Raw genomic sequence first — 20,054 nt, forward strand, 5'->3', positions numbered from 1 at the left:
CAGACTTCACTCCAGGCCAATAGTTTTATATAAAAAATATATATTTTCTTAATTTATTTTAGAACCACAAGTTCAAGATTTGAAGCACATACATAAAATGTAAGGTACTCCACACAGGACTCCGTGGCAGGCTGGCACTTACTAGTCAGTCCTGCACTGAAGGATTGGATAAATTACAGGGGGCATCTTAGAATATGCCCTCTGTGTGCATTCTGTAATAAATCCAACACTGGCATCGGTGTGGGTTTATTATTCTGAGAAGTTTGATACCAAACGTCTCAGTATTCAGTGTAGCCATTATGGAGCTGTGGAGTTCGTTTTGCCAAAGTCCCAGACCATATACTTAATATGGCCACCCAGTACTTACAGACACTGTAGGGGCATATTGCTTATGCAGCTATGCCCTCACCTGTGGTGTAGTGCACCCTGCCTTAGGGCTGTAAGGCCTGCTAGAGGGGTGACTTACCTATGCCACAGGCAGTATTTTGTAGGCATGGCATCCTGAGGGGGATGCCATATCGACTTTGCCTTTTTCTCCCCACCATCATACACAATCTGTAATGTCAGTGTGCATGTATTAGGTGAGGGTCCCTTAGGGTGACAAAACATATGCTGCAGCCCTTAGGGACCTTCCCTGGTCACACGGCCCTTGGTACCATTGGTACCGTTTACAAGGGACTTATCTGTGTGCCAGGGGTATGCCAATTGTGGAAACAATGGTACATTTTTAGTGAAAGAACACCGGTGCTGGGGCCTGGTTAGCAGGGTCCCAGCACACTTCTCAGTCAAGTCAGCATCAATTTCAGGCAAAATGTGGGGGTAAATGCAACAAGGAGTCATTTTCCTACAACATTATTCTACCAGAATACTTTTCCTATTTGCGCTCTCCTGAGGGTTATGATCTGCCCATATTACTTGTAATTAGCAAGTGAAATGATTAGTCTGAAATACTGTTACCTCAGTAGCCCAGCATATGTTGAGGTTTCTGCTTCAGTGAGTATGTTCACCCTTGTACTGTGCTGTCTGTTTTTTTTTTCATCTGTATGCCTGGTTCACAGTGACAGTTTATATTTGAACTCAGCCAGCATTGAAGGGGTCTTCCCTTTTGTTTCAATATCCCTGTAGCTCACTGTTGATTCTCTCACTACCTATGAGTTGTAGGTCATGACTTGAAGCTACATTTCAACATCTGCATGTGTTTTGTTTCCGTTTGGTTGACCACCGTGCCTTTCTGAAGGATCTTATTTTTTTTTATTTTTTTTTTACGAGTTGTATTTCTTGCTACATGTGTCTTCATGGTTGCCTCCATATCTACATGCTTATCAGTTAGCTGCTGTGTAGCTGATTGTAAGGCTCCGGCCTGTTTATTAGTCCTTATCATGAATATGTGGTTAATGAATTAGTCAAACTACTAGATGCTTTTAAGGATAATGATTGAGAGGACATTCAGAGGTAAAGATAGATCTGCCTGCATTGTTTCCAACAGCCCTGGCAAGTTTTTTTTATAAAGACATTTTTATTGATTTTGCAGAGAAATAAAACAATGATACATACACAAAACTAGGTGCCAACGAGCACCTAACGGTGGTCAATCCCATTGTCCCGGGCAAAACACTGTAAGTGAAGATTGTATGCAGTCTTGTTGGAGTAACCTTGTGGAGGCCACACACCAGTTGGGGGGGGGGGGGCGGGGTTAACACTGATCCTCCCCAATGTAGTGCCGTTCGATAATGTAGGAAAGGTACATGACGCGGCCTCCCACTTCCCCCAAACCTTGTTATATTTATTCGGGCATCCTCTAACCTCATATACAAGTTTTTCACGCTGAGCACACCAGTCCATCCCTCGCCTCCATTTAGTCAATGCCGGCACGCCCCTGGCCTTCCAGTCAGCCATTATATCTCTTAGCCACTAGGCATGCCACCCCCAGGAAAGTTCAATCCGGTCTTCTCATTCCAATGTCTCCCATGATCCCCAGCAGGAGAGGCAATGGTGCCATTCCTATATCTTCCTGCAGGACACCAGAGACTTCCCGCATGACCGCCCTCCAGTAGGTCGCTATGACCGGGCATGCCCATACCATGTGAAAGAAATCAGTTTCCGGGTTCATACATCGGGGGCAGTCGGCTGTGGACCGAAGGCCCACTCTATGTAATTTAGTGGGTGTAAGGTAAGCTGTGTGGAGGTACTGGGTCTGTATTAATCGGAAACAAGTGGCCATTGTTAGAGTTCGCGGGGCCATCAGTGCCTCGTCCCAGTCCACCTCATCCATGGGACCCACCCATCCCTCCCACCTCTGGCGAAGCCCCTCCAGGGAACAAGCAGTGCTGGCAACCAAGATGCGCTATATCTGGGAGACACCTCCTTTGCCCAGGCTCCCCATCAGTGCCCTTGCCTCCATAGGGGTATGTTATCCCCTGCTCAGACGTGTAATAGTAGTGCGTGGCGAAGCTGGAGATACTTATGGAATTGCGTCTTGTTTAGTGAAAAGAGCTTCTGGAGTTCCTCAAAGGATCGCATGTGTGACCTGCCCCAAACGTCACCCAGTGTGGAAATACCTATATTGTCCCACTTCTGAAATCCCTCCAGGCCCGCTACCTCTGTTAAATGTTTCCTGTGCCATATCGGGGTCTGCTGGGTGAGGCGCCCCCACCACCTCATCACCTTCTGGGCCGCCCGCCATCCCAGCAATATCACCTTGGTCACATCTGGGACATCCCGGGAGATCGGGCCACCGTACAGGGCATCAAAGATCCGCAGGTAGCTCAGCGTCTGGAGTTCCAATCGGAATGCTGGATCCATCCATCCACCCCCCACCCAGTCGTTAATCACGAGCAGGTGCATCGCGAGGTGATAGTAATGGATATTAGACATGCCCAACCCTCCATCATAGACGTCTCTCTGGCAGGTTTTGAGCGCCAGTCTGGGACGGGTGCCGTTCCATATGAATTGGCACGCTAACGAGTCCATCTCCCTGAACCATCTCATCGGGATAGGATGCAGGAAATTTTGTAATAGAGGAGTCTGGGAAGGATCATCATTTTATAGAGTGCTATTCTTCCAAGCAAGTTGAGGGGGAGGGTCCTCCAACACTGGAGGTCGTTTTTGATTCTTCTAGTAAGTGGTATAATGTTAAGTTCCCATGTTAGTTCAAGGAGTAGTGAAACATGTATTCCCAAGTATTTAAAACTATTTCTCCGCACTGGGATATTTTGTTGCCAGTCAACACAATCTCTGGAGTGGTGGAGGGGGACCAATAGAGACTTGCTGGGATTTAGAGTCAGTCTGGAGGCCTCCTCGAAGAGGCCCAGAATCTGTAGAATGTGAGGGCCACTCTTGGCCGGGTTAGAAATGTACAATAGGACGTTGTCTGCATATAGCGCCACACGGTCCTCTGGGGCAGTAGGCCAAGACCAACTTTCGATTAGAGGGTCTTCTCGCAACAGCATCGCCAGGGGTTCTATTGTTAGTGCGAAGCGTAGAGGGGATAATGGGCACCCCTGTCGGGTGCCGCAACCAATGGGGAACGGGTCGGAGACCACCCCGTTCACCTGGACCCGGGTCGTCAGGTTAGAATAGAGTAGTCTCACCAGGCCTTGGAATTTAGGTCCAAGTCCGTTTCCTTGTAGAACGCGATCAAGGTAGGACCAATCTACCATATCAAAAGCTTTTTCAAAGTCGAGCAGAAGTAAAGCCAAGGGGGTGTGAGACCGGGTCCTGCGGTGCGCAAAGGCCAGATGTAACCGTCTAATGCAGTGCCTAGTGCTACGGTGGGCATGAAGCCACATTGGTCAGGGTGTACCAATGTGAGCATTACCTCCCTCAGCCTGGAGGCGAGGATTGAGGACAACACTTTGATCTCAGTATTTAGAAGTGAAATGGGCCGATATGCCGAGCAATGTCGTGACGGGGGTTGGGTCTTGGGGATCCCTACAATTGTGGCTTGGTCGATCCCAGAAGGGAAACGGCCCTGTCGTTCAGCTTCCTCATACATACTAAGCAGGTGGGGACCCAGGATATCACAGCATTTACTGTATAATTCTGCCGGGAATCCATTTGGCCCTGGGGTCTTGCCCAGTGCCAAGCTGGCAATCGCATTGGTGATTTCTGCGAGGCTGATAGCCTCGTCCAAACTATTCCTTGCCGCTTGGGAAACTCTGGGGAGAGTTATATCATTTAGAAGGGGGGATTCCCTTTCAACAGTGGGCCGGGGGTGCTCTGCGTATAAGCGTGTGTAGTAGGAGGCAAAACTCTGCGCAATTTCGATGGGTGTTTTAGAAAGAGAACCCGAGTCGTCCTCCTTGATTTTGGGTATGATTCTATTAGCCAGAGGGCGGGTGGCCAGCCAATGTAGAAGCTTCCCATTCTTGTCCCCCCAACCATACACTCGGGCGGCTGAGGCTCTCCAAATGTGTTTCGCTGATTCTAGCACTAAGTGCTTGATTTAGTCTCTAACAATGGTGAGCTGCCTCAGATTAGAGGCCGACGCTGAGGTCGTTTGCTGGCGTTCCAGGCTTAGCGCCCTGGCCTCCAACTCAGACACTTGCGAATTTCGACCACGCTCACGCGAGCGAAGGAGATATTTGGCATGTCCTCTAAGAGTGGCTTTACAGGCGGCCTACATTATACCTGGAGACCGGACCGATCCCAGGTTCTGTTCAAACTTTTGTGCATGATCTCTAACCTCAAGAGTGTAGTCACTGTCTTGTAGGTACCATGCATTCAGACGCCACATCGGGCGTCTGGTGGGGTCTGCTCCACCCAGCCGGATCTGTACCGGTGCGTGGTCTGAGACTCCACGAGGCAATATCTCCGCCCCTGTGACGCTGATGATGTCTAGAGCGGGCATGAACACGAGATCGATTCTGGCATGTGTCAGGTGAGCGGCCGATGTGTGCGTGTATTGACGTTTCCTAGGATGCCAAGTTCTCCATACCTCACATAGGCCGAGACTCTCAGCCCAGCCACTAAGACTCGAAGCCCGGTTGGATCTACTAGCAGTGACATCGCCGGATACATGCAGCCTGGGATCGAGAACGGCATTAAAGTCCCCTCCCATTAGAGTGGTTCCCTGGGGAGTCCCGCTGCCACTTGGCGGAGTGAGAGTAAGAAAGTATCAAGTCCAGCTGGGGGGGGGCATATGCACATACAAGGTTAAGCTGTAATCCATGGAGTAACCCTGTGACTACTACAAATCTGCCCTGGGGGTCGGACTGCGTGGCTGTAATCACCATGGGTAGTGAACGGTGGAGTAGAATGGCCACTCCTCTAGAGCCTCTGGAGAAGCCCGCATGATAGACCCTGTCATATCCTCCTCGTGCGAGCATGGGGCACTTAGACCCAAGGAGGTGGGTTTCTTGTAGTAGGACCACTGAGGGGGAGTATCTGCGGAGAGTATTAAATACTGCGGACCTCTTGATCTTGTCTAACAGGCCGTTCACATTCCTTGAGATGATCTGTGTCAGTGAGGACCAGGCGTGGGTTGTGTGGGTGTTTTAGATTGTCGAGTGTCTGCCAGTGGACATAGGGACGACCGTTTCGAACGGAACAGTGAAATATTAGAACAACAAAGGAAACTTATCAACACATTACTATTTAACCCCATTTCAAACTTCTCGCCCCCCTCCCCATACTCCCACCCAGGAAGCATCTGTTGCCCAAATACCCAACCAAAACAGCCAGAAGTACTGTCATTGGAGTGGAGTGGATTCAGTCAGATCATTTGCAATCAATGGTCAGAAGTAATGCCATATGTGACAGGCATTAAAGAAGCACCAAGCTACTGGTGGGGCCTCCTCCAGGGTCCGCAGGTGCGAACCGGGCGGCCCCTGCCACCCCGTGCACCTCGATGGGGGCCGTATGTCTCATATCAGGCGAGCACCGGGGATTGGCTCAGGCGGTTGTCATCTTTGGTTCGTGACGCGTCCTGGACCTCCGGGCTCTCCCGTCTGTCTCAGGGGTCCCCTCCGGGCTCCGACGCCCCCCTCGGTCAGCCAGTCCCACGCCTCCTCCAGGGATTCAAAGAAATACGCCTTTCCAGCAATAAGGACTTTGAGCCGTGCAGGGAAGAGGAGCATGTATGAGAGTTGCATTGCTCTGAGTTTTTGTTTGACCTGCTCATATGACCGGCGATGGATCTGGACTTCACGAGTGTAGTCTGGTAATATTAAGATCTTATGATTCTCCCATTGAAGGTCTTCAGAGTGTCTGGCTTCCTTAAGGATATTGTCTCGATCTTTGAAATTGAAAAAGCGTGCAATCAACGGGCGTTTTGGGCCACCCGGCGGAGGACGCGGAGCAAGGGTCCTGTGGGCATGTTCAGTTGCGAACCAGGGTGAGAGAGTTTGATCTGGCATCCAAGTCTTGAACCAACGCTCCAAGAATTCGGAGGCCTTGTCTTCCTCTACGCCTTCTGGGAATCCGACGAGGCGCAGATTGTTGCGTCTCGATCGATTTTCTGCGTCTTCAGCACGACGGTGCAACTCACCGGTCCGAGTCTGCAACTGGGCCACTTTAGTTCTAAGATCAGCTATTTCGTCCTCAGTCTGGGAGACCAGGCCTTCCACTTCGGTAATTCGTCTCACTGCGTTTCTGATGTCTTGCCTAATAAGGCCCACGTCCTCTCGCACTTCCCCGATTCTGGTCTCCACGGCTGACTGCGATGATTGAATTGCTTGGTGGATGGCACTCACTCCATCCAGCGCCGGGGCCCCATTAGTCGCGTCTCCGTCTCCCCTTGGGCCTGCCGGCGTCGTGAACTGCTCGATCTTCTGCTGGGATGTCGGAGGTTGTTTGTTCACTCTGTCCTTCCCCATCTCGCCTCAGGGAGTTAGGATGGGCTTATATTGTCTCTTGTAGTAATTCTTTCCGAGCTCCAGCACCTGAAGCGCCCTCACACTACCGGGGACCCAAGAGGGGAGTCCCAGAGGAGGTTCATTGGTGTGGTTCCGTCATAAGCGGATTTGTACGGTCTTAATTCCTTGCTTGGGGCCCGACAGCCGCGAGTCCACCCCCAGTCCGGCTGGGATGTGCCACTGAGCAGGGAGAGGAGGCTCCAGGGAATCACCCGGCTCTGATTAGGGCCCCACCAGGCGCCACCAGTTCAGGATCGCCAGGAGGCCCCAGTGTCAGGAGCCCCTCCAGTCGGGAGACCTTCGGGGGGATAACTCCGAAGGCAGGTAATCATATCTGTGTTTCCCCGGGCCCCGGAGGGTCGACCTCGCCCCCGGTCCCAGGAGGGGGGGGTCGGCAGATCAGCCCGCTCCCCGCAGTCCACCCGTTGCACCCCCCTGTGCAGGCGGGGGGGAGAAGGGGCCCCCTTCTTCTGGAATTCCACTGGTCTTGTCTGGCGCGTGAGGATCCGGCTCCTCACACCCCTGGGGCACGGCGCACCCCCGACAGGTCTGCGCTCACCCCTGTCAGGCCGCCGATCCCTGCAGCCGAAGGTGGCGCGCGCGCGCCGTCCGCACAGTAGTTTCACGGTTTGATGGGTATTTGGGGGGGTCTCTCTCCGCCAGCTTGGTTGGCAATCAGTGGTTGGCCCCGCCGGGCTGGGGCACACGGGAGCCCCCCCGGGCCGCCAGGCTCTCTTTTCACTTTTCCTTTTTTTCTTTTTGGGCCTCCTCTCCCTTTAGATGCAGCCGCACCGCCCCTCTCAATGGGCCGAGTCCGAGCCACAGCGCGGATCCCGGCGGGCCCACTTGGCTCTCTTAGGGGGCCCCTCACGCCTCCGGAGCCCGGCACGCCTCTGGTATGCCGGTCGGATCGCCGGCCTCGGGGTCCAGTGGATGTAGACACGTGCTTCCTGCTCGGCGGCCCCGCCGCTCCGAATTGAGCCGAGGAGTCCTCTCCTCAACACGGCCCGCGGTCTGCTCCTCCTCCAGGGTCCAGCCGCTGCAACCCTCAGCACCCGGTTCCGCCGGGTAGGAACACGGAGGCGGCCTGGGCCGCTAGGAATCCCCCCTCACGGGCCGATGTGGCGGCACAACCCCCCCTCCAGTTCATGGGGATTTTCGCGCTCCGAAACATGGCGCCGGCTCTTCTCGAGCCACTCACGGCGTCCTTGGTCCAACGCGATCACACTAGGGGCCCGGCGGTTTAATCCCAGCCTCGCCGCCATTTTGATCGTCGGGCCGTGGCAAGCGCCCGAAGCTTATTCCTCACCACTTCTCGTCTCAGCAGGATCCTCAGGGATCGGGGAACCCGCGGGGATAGTTAGGGTGACACCACCAAGTTGAAAGACAGCAGTTTCTTCGGGCGCATGATGGAGGGGTCCAGAGCACTCTCAGAGTGCGACCGCCACTCGTAATACGGTAGGTGGTATATCCGCCACTTTTGGGACGGTTTAACACCGTCCTCCAAAGTTAGAATCAGGCCCATTGTCCGTTGACAGCAGCCTCAATCATATTTTGGGATTGTCTTGTGGGCTACTCGTGTGTCCTTTTGAAGGTCTTCTGGCTCCCCTTTACAGAGGCTGTGTACAATTATGCAATTGTTAGTATGCTTGAGATTAGCACTGCCTTAGACTATTATTTGTTACTGAACAACAAATACAGGTTGTGACTGATAACAGGCTTTTCCTACCGGGTTCTACAGTGCTCCCTTCGATGGGGTACCAATCAATCATTCTTTGTGATAAGAAGATTATTTTTGTTCTTTCCAGCAACATCTTGTTGGGTTTGTTTCAACTGAACTCTTTGAACTCTCAGAGAAAATGACCACCTTTTTGTATCTTTTTTTTCTTTTTTCTGATCTGACTAAATAGAATCATTTGATTTTTCTTCCATTTAGGGATCTCTTGATAGAAACAAGCCTATGTAAATTCGTATCATAATTGGATTATATATCTCTTCAACTTGATGATCTTATTAAAAGCACCCATCCTTTGACTATTAATGTCTATTGGTTAATGTCAGTTTTGTTTTAAACCAAGTGTTCTTTTCAAAAACAGACAGTTCATTCTTAATTTGTAACCCCATGTAAATTGTCCCAGCTTTAAAATATTACATCACTTTACCGTTGGGATCAGTTCTCTGTGTCTTCTTTTAAAAATTGAGATTGAATCCCAGTCAGTAGCATCTTTTATTTTTGCAGTAATTGTCTTGTAGTCAAGTCAGTCAAGGATGTGTTACTTGTAAATTCCATAAGACAGTGGTTCCCAACCTGTGGTCCAGGGACCCCTGGGGGGCCACAAAGCCTTCTCAGGGGGTCCATGAGAGCCTAGAAAATTTAAAAATATCAACAAATATTGATAAATTAGGTCTCTAGCTTCCAGTAATGACTCAGGCGGGGGTCCCCGGATTCCAAAGATGATTCTGTGGGGGTCCCTGGGTTCCATTAATGTTACACTGGGGGTCCACAGAAATCAAAAGGTTGGGAACCACTGCCATAAAATGTATCAGTGTTTTAAGAATCATAGTTTTAAAATCCAAATTCTGGTCATAGGTAAGGGACTATATTCCTCTGTTAAGAATCACCCTCAGCCAGGGATTGTACTAACTCCACTCAGTCTGATTTCTTTAGTTCTTATTTTTTGCGAGAGAGTCTATCTAGGCTGTCATTTAAAAGCTTAACTGAAAGGTGATACCATTCTTCAGTCTCTGTAACCTAGAGATAGAAATGCACTTGTCATATGCCAGACTCCTGCATAAAATAAACTCCTCTTGTGTACATAAGTTGAACCACCAAAGTTGCTTAAAAATAACATGCAAGAATGTAACCATTAAAAACCTGTAGCATGATCTTCACTCAACTTTGCTAAAAAAAAGATTACTGAAACTAGGAGAAGAGTGGAAGAAAGAATAAATCGTGTTTTTATTTTTTGTTTTTTTGTTTTTGTAAGAGTTGTAAGCAAAATTGCAAGACATTTCTGTTTGGAAGACAAGTGACTTTTGAGCACATGCTGTCATGCCCAGTCAATGATCAGTTCTTATTCTAATACCACTTGTCAAGAATAGTTACAACATCCCTGCTTGGAAAAAATGTAATCAAAATTCATTCAGTAGTATTTTGGGGGTTTTCCCATACGAAGATCAACAATTCCACAAAATATCATGGTGCAATACAACCTTATGTTTTATAGTCTGTTGCTTTTGTATGGCCACAAAGACTATCAAAGCAATTTGGTTTGGAATGACATTTAAAATTAAGTTTTCAAAATGGCTGTCAAATGTTTTATCACAGTCTGATGTGGCTTTTAAGAAACCTACAAGCCCATCCTTTTTGTTCATTAGACGGACACTATAACAATAAAAGATGCTATTGGCTGGAATCAGATCTTCAATTTGACAGTAGTGAGAACAGATCTCCATGTTACAATGAGGACAGAATATTTTAACACTGAGATTCCTTTTGGAGGTTACTAATGAAAAACTGTGTATTTTTGTTGAGAATATGCAGTTTAAACAGGCTTAATTTTTTTTATTTTTTTATTTAATAATCAGGTCGAGCTATTTTTAGGATCTCCTTGCCCCTTCTGGAGTTGACAACGAAGAGGTGTTCTGTTCAATCAGAAAGTAAAGGAGCAATAAAGGCCCCTTTAAATCCTGTTATGTTGTCACATTTGCTCTGTGTTGAGAGACCGAGGTTAAAAGTCAGTTTGTTTTGCAATTAATTTCCCTGCTCACTGAATAGTTCCAGGATTTTGTAAGGCGAACTTCTCTGATATGCTGTAAAAAGAGGTATTTAAATGTTTGTTAGGAAAAACCTGACACCATACAGTCTAATTTCACAGTAAGTCAACTGTACAATCATTTCAAAATATATTTCAGTAGTTGTGAAAACCCATTTTTTTGTAGTTGTGTGATGAAAAAAATAATTAAAAAGGACAAAAACAAATCAGAACTCTTTACTTTGTGATGTGGAAAAGATGCATATGTTTTCTGAAACCCAATTTTCAGATTATTGTTAATAATCTATATAGTTTTATCAGTAAAGCTACAAGTTAGTGGGAAGGTTTTTGGACATTTCTTGGAAATTTTCTGTTTGTCAATGACCGTATGCTACCACATCATACTTTAGTTATTGATTTATTAAAAGTGAGTGTTTAAACATAAACTGAGAACCACTCCTGCCTTGATGGCAATGCTATTAGTGAACTAAGAGGCAAGTCATAGATCATTTGGCCCCTATATGTGGGCTGGATTCTTATTATACATGGAGCAAACATTTTGTATATTTAATCAAACAAAAGTTTTTTGTGCATCAAAAATGGTGAGCTCAAATATTTGAAGGTGCACTCGAATGTGAAAATGAAGAAAAAAGCGACACTGTAAACTAATTGCCTAGGATCACACAATTTGAGATCTGTTTACGGGTCAAGTACATTACAGTTAGGTCAAAGATTATTCAAGTTACTCGACCTTCAGGTCTAGTAATATTTGTATAATTTTTTTAGGCCTGTTAAAGAAAAAATTACATTGATATCTAATGATAGAAACGGCAATAAAAGGGCTTGTTATCAAGGGGCAGGGATTAGCAGAGATGGAGACAACGTTATTGGACAAAAGTGCACTAGACGATGCAAAGAAGAAAGTAGAAGAAATTAAGATGTTTAAGGAGATTCTCATAAATAAGATTATCCAGTTGAAAAGGGATGTTGCTGGTTATGATAAAACATGGCCATAATGCATTTTTATCTTGAAATCTCTACCTGAAAAAGAGAATGTATTCTACTCTACAATACCAGTACCAAAAAAACCTACAAAAAAAAAAATTACAACACCTTGATTAACTTCTACAATACTATGTTTAAGACAGAGGTTCTAAAAAAACCTCTCTACTGGTAGCGACCCACATAGGAGCCCACTGGGTCATTTTTCTCTGGTTTGTGCAATTAGTTTGCTTGCAAAGGACAAACATTGGGGCTAAAAACTCCTTAAATTACACTGTCCCTTGTTTGGATTTAATGGTTGTTGGCAGTTGCCCCCCTTCTACCATTTCTAATTAGTCTGCTAATTCCAGATTCCTGTTTGATAGTGTGAGACACTAACTATTTTCTAAGCAGTTAGTTCAGCGATACTCCAAGTAGGTGTCTCGGGACACTTGCGTCCTCTGGCCCTCCAGAGCTTCCTATGAAGGCCTCTGGTGAACAGCAGCACTGGCCTGCTGCTTATTTGATAGAGCACTAACATTCAGAAAGCTGTTAAACGGGCAATCACTTACTTACTCCTTAACTAGCTTGAAGGGAAAAAAGCAAATAAGGTGTCCTACACCACTTATCTTGAGAAATACGTTAATTTTTTTTAAGACCTTGTGTAACCAATGTAAAAAATATGAAACTTTCTTCAGATTCCTTAACATGCGAAAACGTTTCACCTTAGTTATCAGATTATATCACTGCATTTAGAGTCATTTATTAAAATAGATAGTTTCCAAACAAAAACTTAAGAACATTCATGCTCCCTCTGTCCTGACAACAGTACCTTTAGTGAGGCAAGTCATTTGTCATGTGCACCCTTTAGCCTTTGTTGTTGTTATACTTGGAACAACATTACAGCTCATTAAATTAAACACAAGCAAAAGTCAGTTACCTAACTTGGGGCCAGATGTATGACCTTTTTGTTTTTCATCTCGCAATCTGCAATCCATTTTGGAATCTCAAATTGCGAGTCGCAAAACAAAATGTACAGCAGTGTTGAGTACACTGTTTGCAATTCCCAATGGGGTCGCAAATTACCTAACTCATCAATATTCATGAGGTAGTTCCCAGTTTGCTACCCCATTGAGAATGGCCACACTCACAGGAATGGTGACCTGGGGACAGCAGACCACCATGTCTGTGACTGCTTTTGAATAAAGCAGTTTTTTTTGTTTTTGTTTTTTATATATGCAGCTATGTTTTCTTTAAGGAAAACGGTATGCATTTCAAACAAAAACAAATGTATGTTTTCCTTTCATTTTTTCAGAGTAGACCGTGGTTCATGGGACCTCCACCTACTCTGAAACAATAGTAGCGCTTCCATTCACAAAGGGGAAGGGGTCCCTAATGGGTTAACACCAGTCTGAAATTGGCGTTAACTGTGATTGTTTTGTAAATGCATTTATGGTCGTAAAACAATCATACATACCATTCAGATTCAGTATTTGGAAGGGACACCCTGAACATTCTTTTCTAATACTGATTTGCAAAACCTAAATTGCGATTAGGTAACAAGTTACCAAATCGCAATTTGGGATTTGTATATCCCCAGAAACATTTTTCTAGTTGCAAACGGGCCAAGTCTGGGAATCTACCCATTTGCAACAAGAAAAATGCTTTCTAGTTCGGCCCTAAATCTGGTAACTTGCCACATAAACAGTCAGGCTTATCTTGGAGGCAGTGTTAAATATATATACAGCCCACAACCAGTAATAAAGTTAAAGACCACACTTGGAAAATCCCAAACAAAGATAGAAAAAATTAGTACATTTTAATGAATAAAATGATAACAGAACAACCTAAATCAGTACAACTGGAGTTATGAAATTTCAAATGTAAAAATAACACCTAAAAGAAAAAAATGCCACTCTGTCTTCTGGTTGTGGTAAACCAGTGGAAAGTCACAAGTTCAAGCGGACCACAATAGAGTGCAGGTTCGAAACAGGGACCAGTTGACAAATTTACCTTCTCAGAGTCTGGTGCAAAAAGTTCCATTCGCGGTAGAGGAGGCAGTGAGGAGCAGGGAAAATATTGCTGATGGTCAAAATATTCTTGAGCTTCCTGAAAGTAATGCTCTGGTATCCAGGGTATAGATCTTCCAATGTTTGAACGTTTGACTTTCGCCACCGGGCCATAGTCATGTGCTTGTCAATGAAAGGCCTTAGCCACCAGATTGGAAACTGCTGAGTAAAAGGGCTCTGCTCAGCTCCACTTTAATCATCCGTTCACAATCCCTTACTGCCATTTGCACCATGTATGGGCTGGTTTTACCAAGTTGTGGGCCTGCTATTTAGCAGATCGGCTAATGTTCCGTACCTGGGTCATCCACCAGCAGCTGCTTTTTCCAGTTATCACCCTGTGAGCACTAGCTGGCTAAATGCTGTGACTGCACTGCTAGATAATCTAACTCCAAGTCTGGTAGTCCCAGCCCTACTGAATATAAATCCCTTTTCAAAACATGGAGTTCCACACTACTTCTGCCTGCCCAGACCAGAGCAATCAAAATTCTACCTAACTGCTTGAAAGTGCTCTGCAGTATCTCACTACGTGAGTTTCGCTAAGTGTGCAGGGACCAGGGAACCACAACCATTTTTGCAACAGCTGTGTGACCGGCTACCAGCAGTGGGAGTTTATTCCAAAATACTACCGACCCTTACAAGCTTGAGATCTCCCGCTGAATGTTAAAGTATATTATTGTCTGCTGTGTGGGCAATTTTGTGCCCAGCTAGTGGAACTTGTCCATCTCCCACCTGAGCTCCAGTGCTAGGAACAACTTCTGCTGTCTGCCCGCAACCCAGCCAGGAGAAAGGCTGGTGACTGTCCAGGGTTTACTTTCAAGCAGGAAACCCTTGAATTTCCCCAACTCTTGCAGTAGGTGCAGCACTACAACCTCAGGAGATACAGGAGCACGTTCTTCCCGCATAGAGAGACTGTATGCACCTGAACCCTCACCAGGACTGTCGACTCTCTCCGCACGACACACAGATGTTCCACCAATGGCTCCTCGGCCAAATCAAACAGAAGAGGCAAGAGAGGGCAAACCTGTTTGGTACCTCGCTCAGTTGTCTTTTCCTCTGAGCATAACCGAGACACTGGCCTAGTATAAATCAGTTTGGCCTAGCCTAAGAGCAGAGGGCCAAAGCCTAATTTAATTGGAACAGCTTGTATGTTCTATCAGCACATTAATTTGAATGCCTTTTCTAAGTCCATGCTACCAATGCCACCTCTGCCTCAGTACTCTAAACAGAATGCATAATATGCGTAACCCACCGAATATTCATAAGGGTGCTTCTGGTGTAAATAGTCACATTGATCCTCGTGCACCAAGGAGCTAATCACTCCCTTTGATCTGTTCGCTAGGAGTTCAGCCAACACTTTCACAGCAGTGTTCCTGATGGATAGTAGCCGATAGGCCCCCAGTTGTGCAAGATCCTGATCTGACTTACGAACCATCAATATGATCGCCTCGCTCCTGGGCTGCGGAAGTTCACCTTCTCCCTAGCCTCTCAAGACAACGTCAGCAGCTTGTCTGCCAGGGGTTCCCATATACGCAGAATAAAATTCAGAAGGCAGACCATCTGAACCCGGCGTTTTACCCTAAGGCATATCTTTCATAGCCCCAAGCCGTTCTTTCCTCATCAGATATTTTTCTAGTTCTTGTTTTCCTGTGACTCTAGGCAGCTGCAGTGCACCTCATTGCCACAATGCTAGTACTAGCTAGACCAATATTGGAAAATCAAGGTTGGTAAAACAAATTGTTGACATTAGTGCGATCTGATATTTCCCCCCTTCACAGTATAAACTTAAAACCACAAAAATGAAGAAAACAATTCAAAAATATGTGAGAGCTGTCTAAATATTTTTTAATTTTATTAAAGCCAACAAAAGGAATCAGTGCAACGTTCACAAGAATTTGGGTAAAAAAATATATATATTGTATTCACAAAGGTGCTGCGCCTTTCAGAGCAGCTAACTATAAACAAATAGTCTCCTTTTGAGACTGAGAAAGGTGGTACCTCTAGGTAGCCATAATGCATCTATCTGCATGTCAACAGTGACATAATCCTACAAATGTCACAGCACTTAGGGTTTTATTGAAAGCATGCTAGAAAGAATAAAGACAACTGAAAAATATTGTAAAGTTTTTTTTCTTTGTACAACCCCTCTTACTTCCTTTGCTTCCTCATTTAGTTTCTGAGGGCGAGCCATTTGTAGTATAAGCCAAGCTACTCTTAAAAGATAATCCTAAAGCACAGTATACATGTAGGTTACAAAATAAACCACTAATGGTACAAGCAGGCCCCATAGTTGAAGACCATTGTTCTAGATATTCATGCTTCATTAAATAGGACTACAGCAGTCAATTTTCTTAAATTTCCAAAAGCATATGCTAAAGTTAGTTTACATTCTGCACAGTAGGTGACTGTTTTCTGTGTGTTGGCAGTGGAACACAACGTTAATCTGAGACTGCCAGAGACTACCATAAAGTAGATCTTCATAATCTTTCAAAATCAATGGAAATGCCTTTGAATTAACCCAGCGCACAATGCGTACCCACCCAAATGCAAACAAAATCTATTACTTGTTTCGTGACCTCAGAAAGAAACACTCAATTTATAGCTTTATAGCACACAAAAGTACTATTATGTTAATGGCAACTTAAAAAAATACAGGACAAACCTTGTTGGCAGTACAGTGCATTAAACCACAAAAGTAAAACAATACGCACCCTTTCAAGGGTTATGGCTGTTGTGGTTGATACCCTTTCTAAAGTTAGTGTTTTTTGACAACCTTATAAAGATGTCTTAAATGAGATTTTTTGTTTTGTTTTACTTTTTGAAAAAAAATATTATAGTTGTAAGTCACTTGATCATGTAATGCTTAGATCTGATATAGCTATCTTGTGCCTGGCATAAGTCTTTTTTTATGCATTGATTTGTCAACGTCCTGTGAAATGAAGCTGTGTGCATGGGAACACATCATTGAATTATCCTTTTGGACACCGTGTCCTAGTGTATTTATTTTATTCTTCTTACTAAAGTTATTATTTTTTCTGTTTTGAAGACTGTAAAACTTCTGGAACAAGAGCAGAAGGAAGCAGAACAAATCCGTCGCCAGGAATTTGAGGAGAGACGAAGGAAGCAAGAGGCAGAGCTCAGACGTGTGGAGGAAGAAAAACAGCGAACCCTTTCACTTCAAAGAAAAGAAAGAGAGCTTAGAGAAAAATTGCTAAATAATCTCCAGAAAAAGAGGAAAGTTATCTCACAAGTTGATGAGGCCGCCTTCCCGAATTGCAACTCTGTGAAGTTTGGCAATCCTGTTTTTGCATCAGAGCCATTTATTTATGATACGTCTACTACAGCACAAACCTCCGCTAGTCAATTAAATCTGACATCCAGTAAGGATATAATTAAAAATTCCAAAGTTTTCAATGGGATCGCTCATACTGATGATTCTACCAAAACAATGAAACTAAATTACTTGAAGATTGAGAACAATTCTCAAGAAAGACCTCTCAATGTACATTCCAATTTTCTTAATAGTGACATTTGGCGCATCAATACGTTGAGCACGGAGCAAAGTTCATGCAAGGAGCTTTCGTCTCAACGAGGAAATACTGAAGGAGAGACAAGTTCTGATGACGGTCTCAAAAGGCATCAAAGTAAACACAAAAGAGAATTTGGTAGTGGAGATGAGGGTCATAGAAACAGAAGGAAACATCATAAAAAACATTCTAGGAGAGGTGACAGTCCTCAGCAGCAAAGCCTTAGTCCCCCCTCTACTTTGTACAAGAGAGCTTTCAGTGGTGAAAGGAAAGAAGATAAGCATGAGAAAGGCCACAATCGCAGAAAAAGAAGTCATCGGAAGCGGTCGTTAAGTAGGGAATGAGTCTTTTTCACAGGTGATCAAGGGCATGAGCCTAGGCTATGACTCTTCACACATCCACTGCTTCCACCAATGACTATCTGGAAACAGAGCTTAACAACTATCCAGTAGAAACCTTAGTAGAAACAATCTGCTAGATGTTTGGAGATGCAGATCATGCACATTTTGTTTAGTGCTGTTTTTATGTACCCTTCATACAGCCGCAAACTAACTATCCAGATGGAAAATTTGAATGAAACTGGTAGTTTGTGGACATCCAAAGCAAATTGCTTTTAACGTTTTCCTACTTTTACGTTCAGTTAGAAAGATATGGGCTTGTTTTTATGTTTCCGTCTACTCAGCATAAATAACGTTTATTTTTTTCTGTTTTTTTTTCGTTTTTTTTTTTTTGCACAAGGTGCTGAAACGTCTGCCTAATAGAGAAAACAAAATACTTTGTACTATTGACACTAAAGTAAATCTGCATACACTCCTGGAAAATGTGACTTTTTCATCAGCAAAATAAAGAACTGAATTGTGCACTTGATCTAACTTAATTTAGCAATTCGTTTTCAAACTGTTTATCAACATTTTGTACGTATCCAGATTCTTTTTAAAGTCCATGTTTGATATTTTGTATGTATCAAAGCTAACATGCTGGTATCCTAACTTCAACTCCAGAGTTCTGTCTTTGGTTAATAACTATATTTATTTAAAAAAAAAATAACATAACCATACAATCCTACAAAAGCTCCTCGTCTTACATCTCTTTAATCAACCACGCCAGACATTGACAGTGTAAAAGATTTTTCTGAAAGCCCTAATCCAACATATTTCTTTGTCTTTTCTCAAAGGAGTTTTAACAATTCCTTTTTCCTGTTCCAGTTACAAATCAAGACTCACCTTATTTTTTATTTTTCTGTCCCTCAATCTTGGGTTTAAATAGTAGTGAACAAGAGCCTTCTAGATAAAAGAACTGGCTAAAGAGATGAAAGGGTGTTTTTTTTTTTTTTTTTTTTTTTTTTAATCTTTTTTTTTTCTTAAGCTAGTCAAGCACATCAGAAATTGCAGGATATCAGCAAATCAAATCAGGTTGGATATCTCACACTGGAAAGACGAAAGTGGGAGGAAAGGACCCAGTTGAAAATGGACTTGAGTATATTGTAGCCTAGTGGAAGAGTGAATAGTTATCTACTAGTTAACTTCAAATTTATAGATTATATTCTTTGCATATTAAATACGTTCTCATGGAAAGTAACAGGGTCGTGTTGGCTCTCATAACAATGAGACTGTTGGATTTGGGCGGCAGCACCACCGGCTTGTGGGGAACTGAGTCCAATCCCACACCGTGTGACAACCGACAGCCTAACCCTTCCGGCCAGCTAGCTGTACCTCACCAGCACCCTAAAGTGGTGGTGATTTGTGGCAGCCATGTGCATGACATTCTGATTTCTCAGGGAAATCGTAGTTGAACTGATCTCTTCCTTTTATTTCATTTACATTCATCTCACACATGCAAAGACAAAGAGAAGCAGAAAACTGGTTCAATGTATTTTATCACACCAACTGCGTTCTAGATAAAAAGGCACGTAATAATATCAGAGCTGTGACCAAGAGAGGGAAGCACAAGAAAAGTCCCACCGTAGTGTCATAATGCGAGGTATTATAATTCTTACCTACACCACTAAGGTTTTAAAATAGAGAACAGCACTATTAGTCCTAATCTGCCCTTTTAGGACCCCTGGGTAGACACCATCCCCCATACCTGACTATGGTAGTAGCGAAGAGGGCTGTTGATCTACTGATAGTCCTCTCCCATGTAGGTGAAAAAGACATCAAGTCTGCGCTGACAGCTCTAATGAAGCAGCAGCATGCGGTGGCAATTCCTGGCTGGAACTTCCCTCTAACGTTTAGGGGGCACAGAGATGTTTTATAGTAAAACAGCTGGTGTTCTAAGAAAGTCGCCCTAACGTAAGAATACACACGTTTCTGTGAAGTGGCAGAGATTGTGGTGTTCTACTTTGTACCATCAACAATTTTTGCATACAGCCTTGTGCAAAGCACAGAACGAAAATGTCAAGCTAGAAAGAATGAAAACAGTTTCTAGGCTAAAAGGGTATGAGATACAAGAAATAAAACATCGCCGCAAAATGAAGCTTCTGCTCAGAAAATAAAATGAATTAAAATTAATTATCACTAGGCTAAAGGGAACAAGGTGCGGACCTACGGCTAAAATAACGTGCCCATAAAATACTGCTAAAATAACCTCAAGACAACAGAAATTATACTAAGCAGACTGAGATATATTTCTCCAAAATGGCTCTCAATGTGAAGCTATGATTGTACCATTTCCGATTATCAATAATTTAGCAAAGATTCACCAGGTGATGTTGTATTATTTTGTGATTACTCTTATTTTGTAGTTACTCTGAGGACTGATATTTTTCTATTGTCCATCAAAAAGAGCTTTACTATTGCACTAATCCTCAAATTAAGTTACATGAGAGGATCAATTAATGGTTTATTGTATGTTGACATGTGATTGGCAACC

At 44.4% G+C, this 20,054-nt stretch overlaps 1 protein-coding gene across 1 annotated transcript in view; it reads left to right on the forward strand.

The window, feature by feature from the left end:
* The window catches only part of AKAP17A (A-kinase anchoring protein 17A), a 61,962-nt gene extending 43,902 nt beyond the window's left edge, over positions 1–18,060 (forward strand). Inside the window, exon 5 of the mRNA XM_069205097.1 lies at positions 16,703–18,060. Coding sequence (XP_069061198.1) covers positions 16,703–17,527 — 825 coding nt within the window. The 3' untranslated portion in view covers positions 17,528–18,060. The remainder of the gene's footprint in view (positions 1–16,702) is intronic.
* The last annotated feature ends 1,994 nt before the right edge of the window (positions 18,061–20,054 follow it).

Source organism: Pleurodeles waltl, chromosome 8 (genome assembly GCF_031143425.1).
Source record: "Pleurodeles waltl isolate 20211129_DDA chromosome 8, aPleWal1.hap1.20221129, whole genome shotgun sequence".
Lineage (NCBI taxonomy): Eukaryota > Metazoa > Chordata > Amphibia > Caudata > Salamandridae > Pleurodeles > Pleurodeles waltl.